The 9,691-nt window shown below is 50.8% G+C and overlaps 1 protein-coding gene across 1 annotated transcript; it reads left to right on the top strand.

Moving 5' to 3' along the window:
• The first annotated feature begins 481 nt into the window (after nucleotides 1-481).
• TACSTD2 (tumor associated calcium signal transducer 2) lies at nucleotides 482-2,159 on the top strand. Its single transcript, XM_075539922.1, has one exon. It carries the CDS (start codon nucleotides 550-552, stop codon nucleotides 1,501-1,503), a length of 954 nt encoding a protein of 317 aa, XP_075396037.1. The 5' UTR covers nucleotides 482-549; the 3' UTR covers nucleotides 1,504-2,159.
• Nucleotides 2,160-9,691: the final 7,532 nt, after the last annotated feature.

Here is a 9,691-nt window from a genome sequence, read left to right as displayed (position 1 = left end):
GGGTTGGTTAGTAGCCACAGCCAACGTTTTCCCCACCTCGGGGCCCCTGAGAGAGGGAGAGAGGTTGGGGAAAGGGGAGAGAAAAAGTCTGGGAGCGAGCAATTGCCATGAAATGCTTTCCAAAGAAACCTTAGCGTTTCCGCCCCAGAGAGTGGCCTGGGGGCGCGAGGTCTCCGAAGAAGGCGGCCCAGTCCCGGGGCGGGCAGGCGGGGCCGTCCGTCCGCAGGGGAGTATCGGTTTCTCTCTCCCGGCTTTCGGTCGCAGGCGGCCAGAGGGCGGGAGCGGCCTCCGCTCCCCAGATCCTATGGCGGGCGGTGGTGGGCCGGCTCCGCCTTCCGAGGGATGGATAGAGGGGGGGAGGGGGAGGCGGGTGTGTCACCAAATACCTGCGCGTGAGTCGGCGGTGGAACCTGCCGGGCAGGTCGGGCGGACTATAAGAGAGGGAGGGAGCGGCCCGGCGGCAGACGCCTGGAGACTGTCCCCCACGCCGGAGCCCGAGCCCTTGGCGCCCCATCCACCCGCGCCCGGTCCGCGCTCCTCTGTCCCACCATGGCCCGGGGCCCGGTGCTCGCCTTGCCGCTGCTGCTGCTGCTGGCGGCGGTGACCGGCCGGGCGGCCGCGCGGGACGACTGCTCTTGCCCCACCAACAAGATGACCACGTGCAGCTGGGACAGCCAGGGCGGCCGCTGCCGGTGCAAGGCGATCGGCTCCAACCACGAGGTCAACTGCTCCACGCTGACCTCCAAGTGCCTGCTCCTCAAGGCGCGCACGGTGCGCTCCAAGAGCGGCCGCGGGCTGGTGCGCCCCAGCGAGCACGCGATCGTGGACAACGACGGCCTGTACGACCCCGACTGCGACCTGGACGGCCGCTTCAAGGCGCGCCAGTGCAACCAGACGTCGGTGTGCTGGTGCGTGAACTCGGTGGGCGTGCGCCGCACCGACAAGGGCGACGAGACCCTGCACTGCGAGGAGCTGGTGCGCACCCACCACATCCTCATCGAACTGCGCCACCGGCCGCCCGCCCGCGCCTTCAACCACAGCGACCTGGACGCCGAGCTGCGGCGGCTCTTCCGCGAGCGCTACCTGCTGCGCCCGCGCTTCGTGGCGGCCGTGCACTACGAAGATCCCACCATCCAGATCGAGCTGCGGCAGAACGCGTCGCAGAAGGCCCCCGGCGACGTGGACATCGCCGACGCCGCCTACTACTTCGAGAGGGACGTCAAAGGCGAGTCGGTGTTCTCCAACCCCGGCGGCTTCGACGTGCGCGTGCGCGGCGAGCCCCTGCAGGTGGACCGGACGCTCATCTACTACCTGGACGAGAAGCCCCCGCAGTTCTCCATGAAGCGCCTCACTGCCGGCCTCATTGCCGTCATCGCGGTGGTCGCGGTGGCCCTTGTCGCTGGCCTGGTCATCTTGGTAATCAGCAACCGGAGGAAGTCGGGAAAGTACAAGAAGGTGGAGATCAAGGAGATGGGGGAGTTGAATAAGGAACCGAACTTGTAGGTACCTGGTGGGGCAGGGGGTGAGGCGGGGTGCCCGGTTTCACGATCCTCCCAGGTCAAAGTGACTCACAAGTTTTGGTTCTTGGGGCTCACTGCTCCTCCTCAATCTCCTCCCCTCCGCACTACCAAGTTCAAGAAATCCTGTCCCCCAGGATTGCTTCTGGAAGGAAACGGTTCTAAAATTCCTTCCCTTTGGGTCCAACGCGAAACCTGGCTCCCATAGTTAAAGAAAGGACCGTGTGGGTTATGCGTGACTTGAGTGGGTGGCGGCCCAAGCTTCGTCGGAGAGGCAGGGAATCCGTGTCCAACGTTGTGCCGGGCTTGGATGGGGAGCAGCGCTTTTAGTCTTGGGTGGAAGGTATTTGATTAGCTCCACTTGTCTCTTGGCCTTCTCGATGGGAAGAGCAGTTTGTTCACCGGCCCTTTGTAGTAGCCTCCTTTCCCAGCGTTTGTATTAGGCACCACGTACACGCGTCACGGGGCAAGAAGCCTGTTGCCGCTGTCTGAACCCACTCTCCATGTCTGTCTGAGAGCAGACTGCTCCAGAAACCCAGCACCTGCTCTTCAGCACACCCTTAGTAGAGCTGATATTACCAATGTGTCCTTTTGTAAAATGTTTGTACAGATGTTGTCTTTGATAATGTTGTGATTTTTTTAAAAAACAGAAATTTAATAAAATATGGAAAAGGCAAACACAAAAAGATGGAGTTTGTGAAAACTTGCTCCAGATTTATACCATGTTGGTCTCCTCAAATTTCCAATGCCTCAGGTCTTTTATTTTGAATTCTAACCCTTTTGCAAGAGTGGGTAGTTCAGGCTGCCAGGCTGGCTCTTCGTGGAGCTGCCCTTCCAAGTGCAGAATGAGGGGGTGGGAGGTCGCAGAGAGGTCACTAGAACTAGCTGCTGTGTGAGGGGAGGGGCCAGTCTCCCCGCTGGAGAATTCTCCCCACTGGAGGAGTAAAATTGTGGTCTCAAAAGCTCTTATTTCCTTTGAACCCAGCTCTACTCTGAAGTAGCTGGGACTTTTCCCCACTTAGCTCTTGGGTAAATTGCTTAATCCTAAAGTATGGTTGCTGGGAGAGAGTTTAATGACCTTCCCTAACAATTAGTCTGCCCCTGGCTCTGGCTATGCCTGGGTTCTCCTCAAACGTGTTTCAGGCGTGAGCTTTAACAATCTTTAAAGTCTGCTGTTTGCCTTTCTTTTCCACACATGCCTGTATGTAATGAATCTGGGTGTGCGAACAGCTCAGTGGGCAGGGGAGCTGCTGGCCAACAAGTGACTGGAATCCTGGTGCTGCAGGAGGTGCCGCCTGCTCCACCGGCCCGCCATAGGCATGCACCAAGAAGGGAGGGGTTGGCTCTTGACATAGCCAGAATAGTTTGTCTTCAGCATGGCTGCCTTGGGTATCAGATTTGTGTGTCAAATCCATGGCTGATTTGTTTACCTAGGTCACCAGGTCTTTCTTCCAAGGCACCACTGGGTGGATTTGAACCTGATCAATAGCCAAGTATGTTCACAGCTTTCACCACCCAGGGCCTCTGGCCTGTTAAGGACCCCGAGTAAGACAAACAGTTTGCTTTTTGCTGCTAACTGAAAGGCTGGTGGTTCAAACCCACTCAGCAGCTCTGTGGAAGACAAGTCCTGGTGATCTGCACCGTAAAGATGGCTGCTATGAGGGGCCTCAAGTCGGTGCCTACTCATAGCAATCCCGTGGATGACAGAAGGAAACACTGCCCGATCCTGCCCCATCCTCACAGTTTCCGTACAGATAACTGCCCTCGTAGGAAGAGTTCAGGAGCCCCAGGGGTATAGAGAGTTACACATTAGGCTGCTAACCCCAAGGTCAGCAGTTCGAAACCACTGGTTTCTCTGCGGGAGAAAGATGAGCCTTTCTACTTCCATAAAGATTGACAGCTGCAGGAGGAAAGAGATAAAAAAGATTTACAGTCTTGGAAACCCACAGGGTTTGGAAAAACTCTGATGGCAGTGAGTTTGGAGGATTTTTTTAGTTACAGAGAAGTTCTAGTCTATAATGCTTTGGCTGGCAGCAAAAGGAGCAAATAGGAAGACCCAGGACTCCCAGGAATGCATCTCATAACCTTCCTCCTTCCTACCCAGTGTCGGATGACGCAGGAAGCAAGGTAAGCAGCGTTTACTTGTGTCGATGTACTGATCCGCCGTGAGCATTCCCAGGACCAAAGCTTCTAGATATCGTTGGCATTCCAAGCCCCCAGCACCTTCCTACAGAATCAAAGCCTCTTTTCAAATTGATATTCCTTGATGGATGGAGTCTCTGGTAAGCAAGGAAAGCACAGGTTTACTTGTGCTTACTTACTAATCTGTAGTGAAGAGTATCACCTACAAGTGAGCCCACGAAGAAAGGGCAGTGTTGGTGATGTGTAAGAAGCAAGTAGATGGAAACGAGAGCATGTTCTGCGAGTGATGGAATCGACTTTGAATGTTTTTAATGGGTTTAGATGGGAACCAGTGCCTTCACTGTCTTGGGTTTATGGTATTTGATTTGCTTACTGGATAATCTGCTCCTGACTGCTGTAACACTGGGAAGCAGACGGTTAGCAACAGAAAGCTCAGCCACTGCCCCGCTGCTGCCTTAGCAGCTCGGCTCAGAGCTGTGACCAGGATGCACTCGTGAAGTGGCAAGCAGTAGGTAGGGTTCTGAAATTTCACACCTAACAACCTCCTTGGAAGAATGCAGGCTCAGAAATGGACTGGCTTCCCTTCCATGAAACACAGACGGCAAAACTACCTGAGGTCAGAAAGGGCGTGCAGGTGCTTTCCATGTCCTGAGTCACTGAAGGGCCTTAGCCAAGAGCCCTTGGCAATCAGCTCTCACCTAACCCCTCATTTTACAGATGAAAGGTTGAGTGACTTCATGTGATCAGGGTTAAAGTGTCAGGGGCAAGGCTGAAACCGGAAGGTGTCTTAATTACTAATTCAGGATTTCTTTCACTGTAACACACGGTCATTGTCTCCAGAGTCATTTCCTAGGAAATACACAGATGAAGAAACTGTGGGCAGCTGCACAAAGGAGGCTACCCCCAAAAGCCCATCCGTTCCCCTTCAGTGTCATTCCTGAATAACTTGCATTTCTGCATTAATTCCGGACTCCGAGACTTTCTACTTTATAACACTGTAGAATTTACAAAACATTTCCACACGTAATCTCCACTGAGGCTTTGATTTGTTGGAAGTAACCCAATTCTTGATGAATGGAAAGAATCCTGGCGGCAAAGTGGCTTATACCACAAGGTTGACAGTTCAAACCCACCAGCTGCTCTGAGGAAGAAAGTTGAGGCTGTCTGTTCCCTTAAAGATTTACCTTTAAAACCCTCTGGGGCAGTTCTACTCTGCCCAATAGCGTCACTATGAATTGGAATCAATTTGATGGCAGTGAATTTTTGAGAAATCGGAATTCAAATTTGGTTTTATTAGGAAAATAATTCACTTCTCGTCTTTCTCATTTGGTAACTGAAACGACTCATCTCACTTTTGCAAACATTAAATGAAGTAACTGATAATTAGGCCCAGAACAATCTGAAGGGCCCTGGTGGCCTAGCACATTACAGTTGGGCTGCTATCCACAAGATCAGCAGTTCAATCTCGGCAGCAGCTCTGCTTGAGAAAGGAGAGGCTTTCTGCTCTGAACAATTCACAGCCTCAGAAACCCAGAGCGGCAGTTTCCCTCTGTCCTGCAGGGTCTGTGAGTTAGAATCCAGTCGATGGCAGTGGGTTGGTTTGTTTCTGTTTAGTGTGTGAGCTGTCTGAGCCCTAGGCAGCATACTGAACCGATATTAATGACAAAAGCCTGTAGCAGTCGAATACAGCAAGATGCAGGGAGACTTGTAAAGACAGAAGATCAGCCACTGGCTAATCTTAACATGACTGATTAAACCCTGTTCCCTTCTTAAAATAAATCCGCATTGGTGACAAGCATGTGCCTGGCCCTCCACCCCGCCAGATCTTTACCATTCAAATGCAAAGCAAGCCCTCCTTCCACAGGGCTGGAAAGACCAGCAGCTTTGCAGGGAAAGGACAGCTGCCCACAGGGTCCATACTGGTCTGGAACCTCTTTAGAGTGACCATTGTGTTTTGGGGGTAAGAAAACCGCCCAAATCAAAGCAAAATGTCCGCTGTGACCTCCCATGTGGGAAGCCAATGTGCCCCATGCACAGCCACGTGAGGTGAGTGTGCTGCTCCGACACGGAACAGACTAAATGGACCAGGAAGAAAAGTCTGAGGATCAGTTCACAGGATCAGCCAAAGAAAATCCTGCAGATTACAATGGCCTGACACTCAGCCTGCGGGGGTGGGGGTGGGGGGTGGCAGCACAGGGCTTGGCAGCAGTTCGCTCCATGGTGCGTGGGGTTGCCATGCTTCAGAGACGGACTACCCATCTGTTAATGACCACAGAGCAGTCCAGGTGGTTGTGAGGTGCTAGCAAATTGGCGCTGACTCACGGCAACCCTATAGAGGACAGAATGAAGCCCTGCCGGTCGGTCCTCAGCCGACCTCCCAATTGCTTCAGCCCTTTGTTGAAGCCACTGCATCAGCCCATCTCCTCAAAGGTCTTCCTCTGTTTCTACTTTCCCAAGGACTGCTCTCCTGATAACCCGTCCAAAATTCATGAGAGGAAGTCTTACATTCTCGCTTCCAAGGAACATTCTGGTTGTAGTTCTTCCAAAAGGGGGCTTTTGGTTCTCTGGGCAGTTCATGGTACTTTTCAATGTTCTTCCCCTGCATTGTAATTCAAGGGCATCTATTCTCTTTGGTCTTGCTTATTCGATGTCCAACTGTCACATGCATAGGAGGCAAATGAAAATACCGTGGCTTGGGTCAGGCACACCTTAGTCTTCAACATGACACTCTTGCTCTTCAATGCTTTAAAGAGATTGTAAGGTCTCTCTCTCCTGGCTAGATTTCAGCCATGGTCCTTGGCTCCGCACGAGAAAGATTTCACGCCAAAGCTGGGCTTGTGATCCAAGTGAATTTAATGAGAGTTAAAAAGAAGTTTCAGGTTTTACGCGGCACCCATAGGATTCCTTTGACCATGCAGCCTGGCAGAGACTGCTCCAGGTCATGCAAGGATCTCTCCCCTCCCACGAAGATGACCAGACCACCCAAGCAAGACCCTCTCCCTCTTGGTCCCTGCCTTTTCAAGGGTTCCTGGGGGAGGCGTGGTAAACGACCCCAGGTCGATCCCATTGGCTGAATTGCAATCACCTGGCCCAGGTGGGCTGCTCCAGGTGTAACGCCCATCTCCGCCCACCGGCGGGAAAATCCAGCTTTGTCCTATGCTGGCTCTCCTGGGCATGCGTAAATGGACTTCCCAATTCCCTAGGCTAAGCTGCCTAACAAGATCTTGTGCAACTGACTCACCCAATCTAATGTGTATAATGTGTTGCTTGGCCTCATGAACACCGATTGCGGATCGAAGCAAGATGAAATCTTTGTCAACTTCAATCTTTTCTCCATTTATCATGATGTTACCTATTGGTCCAGCCGTGAGGAGTTTTGTTTCTTTACATGCCTTGTAATTCCTATTGAAGGCTCTGATCTTTGATCTTCATTAGTAAGTGCTTCAAGTCCTCCTCACTTTCAGCAACCAATATTGTGCCCAACCCACTCCCATTGAGGGGATTCCAACTCATGGTAGAATATGGTTTCTGAGGCTGTAAATCTTTACAGAGAAAATACTCTCATCTTTCTCCCTTGGAGCAGCTGGTGTGTTTGAACCACTGACCTTGAGGTTAGTAACCCAATGCCTACCCAGCAGTGCCACCAGAGCTCCTTGGGTAGAGAGTAAAAGTTCAGTGTATCTTTAAATTTCCCTCTCCTCTGCTCTTGTATAATAGTGGGCACAAATTATTAATCCATTTTTCACATCAGAAAACAGGTAAAAAGGAGTTAGAGTAACTCGTGATCACATCCTCCATGTGCCAAAGACAAAGGTTGAAAAGCCTTTTTCTTTGACTGCCTACCCCAAGTGATTGTCCTAAGCACCGAGAAACCTAGAGCAATCTTTGCTTTGTCAGGTTAGAAATACCTTCCTTGCTAAATTCTCCCAAGGAAAAGTTCACATGTCTTTTTTTTAAGTTCAGTTTTGAAATTAAGCTTGCTGCTATTAACTTGATGTCAGGGAACTGCCGAATCAGTATCTTCAGAGCTTGAACCCCCGCCCCCGGAATTTGGGCACCCCCACAGTATGGCTGCTTGCTTTCAGCTGAGGCCTGGGTTGCCTGGGAAAGGAATGTTGAGGAGCTGGCACTGCCAACAAGTCAGGTCCCAGCTTGTTTGTCCCAGCTCGTCTGCTGAACCGTGTAACGAGGCTCAGCCAACTTCCTTGTGTAGGTCACCAGGCTTTCTCCACTCTTGCATTTTCCTTAATTGGAGCAATTTTAAAAATCCCTCTTTTACATTGTTTCCCCTTCATTATTTTCTCCATAGAATCACAAAAGGTCAAAGGTGGAAAGAACTTCTCTTTCCACAAGGCTCTGCTCTCTAGATGAGACTAATGTAAATGTCTGGGATTTGGCGCTCCCTAGCTCTTCAGAGCTCCTGTGTTGTCATTTGTGAAGCAGCTAACATTTAGCTTAGCAAACATACTGGGCTATCAAGATTCAGCATAAGATTCTGAAAAGTATATATGACTTATTGCACACTTGGGAACTGGTCGCCCTTGTTAGAACTACGGCAAAGTTCCCCCAAGAACCTGGGCAACCTGCTCTGGGATGTGAAGAGAACTTCTTTCTTTCTTTTTTTTTTTGTGAGTAAAAATACACACGGTATTTTACTGCCATTCAACATTTTCTCCACCGACAGTTTAACCACCGTGGCTACCTGGCTACCGTCCTCACACTGTGTCGAGGTTCTTTCTATCGCTACCTTCATTGTTTCACCACTGATCACCTGGACTCTGTCCCCTAAGTGTCTCCTCTGTGTTTGCGTTGCTGTAGCTGCTTTGATATCATATAGATAAGACCTTCAAAGAGTGTGATGCTCAGGCAAACATCCTCTACCATTGTTTAGTGGGATAATTTTGGTTCATGGTTGAACTTTGTGGGATAATTTTGGTTCACGGTTTCAAGAGTATCTCGGGCAATCAATCCAGCAGTCCTTTTGCACAACTTGGGCTTCGCCTCCTCAGGCGCATATGCTGGACAGCAAAGCGGCCCTCAGCGTCCTAGTTCAGATTGAAATTCTTGCCGGTCTTTTCCACGCCGATGACATCCTGGAAGATGGCTGGTGTCCCAGTTGCGGTTTATATTCTGGTGTGCCATAAGCCATCCCATGGTCTGAGGTCCAGCTCTAGCCAGGGAAGTGGGGGGAGACTGGGGCCTGCATACAGTGGGTCCTGGGTTCAAATCTCAGGTCCTCCTCCTAGAGGCCCACAAGGCCTGGGTGTGGACTGGCGCCACACTCTGGTCAGATCTCAGGGCTGCAGCTCAGGGTCCCTCCTTCGTGAAGAGAACTTCTATTCTACTCTCTTAAAGAAACATCTCTGTCCCAGGTTTTCTACTGTATCCCCAAGAGCTTATTAGGGGAAGCTTGGGGACTATCTATGAACAAAGGTGAAGCTGCAGGTGACCTGGTTTGTATGAAACAGCTGTCTGTAGTAACAAAGTGGGAACACACCTTTAACTATGATAAACCAAAGACTAAGTCAAACTCACTGCCATCGAGCAGGTTGATTCTGACTCATAGCGACCGTATAGGCCGGGGAAGAACTGACCCTGTGGGTTTGTTTCTAAGACTAACTTTTACGGGAGTAGAAAGCCTCATCTTTTTAACTCAGAGCAGCTGTAACCCACTCCACCACCAGGACTTTTGCTTAGATATGATAGGAGACAAATAAATATCTTTGCTTTTAAATGATATTGTCATTGGGTCTCCATAGTCATCGTTAGGAGAAGGACAGGGCAGTCTACTCCCATGAAGATTTACAGCCTTAGAAGACTATGGGGCAGTTCTACTGACTCATCGGGTTGCTACGCATCAGAGTGGACTTGCCAGCAATGAGTTTGATATTCATCCTTCCTTTCAGCCTGATCTTATTACCCTAACTAATATGTGTACATGAGAAAGCTGAGATACTGAGAGGTTACATCTCTTGCCCATTGAAAATGAGGACAGTCCTCAATGAGATAGGCTGCCACAGCAGCAGCAAAAG

This window comes from Tenrec ecaudatus, chromosome 1 (genome assembly GCF_050624435.1).
Source record: "Tenrec ecaudatus isolate mTenEca1 chromosome 1, mTenEca1.hap1, whole genome shotgun sequence".
NCBI classification, from domain to species: Eukaryota; Metazoa; Chordata; class Mammalia; order Afrosoricida; family Tenrecidae; genus Tenrec; species Tenrec ecaudatus.
The sequence above is the reverse complement of the archived record's forward strand: the minus strand, read 5'-3'. Positions and strand labels throughout refer to the sequence as shown.

Bases quoted from the DNA above. Each gene is read 5' to 3' on its own strand.
- TACSTD2 (XM_075539922.1), top strand. From the start codon at position 550: ATGGCCCGGGGCCCGGTGCTCGCCTTGCCGCTGCTGCTGCTGCTGGCG.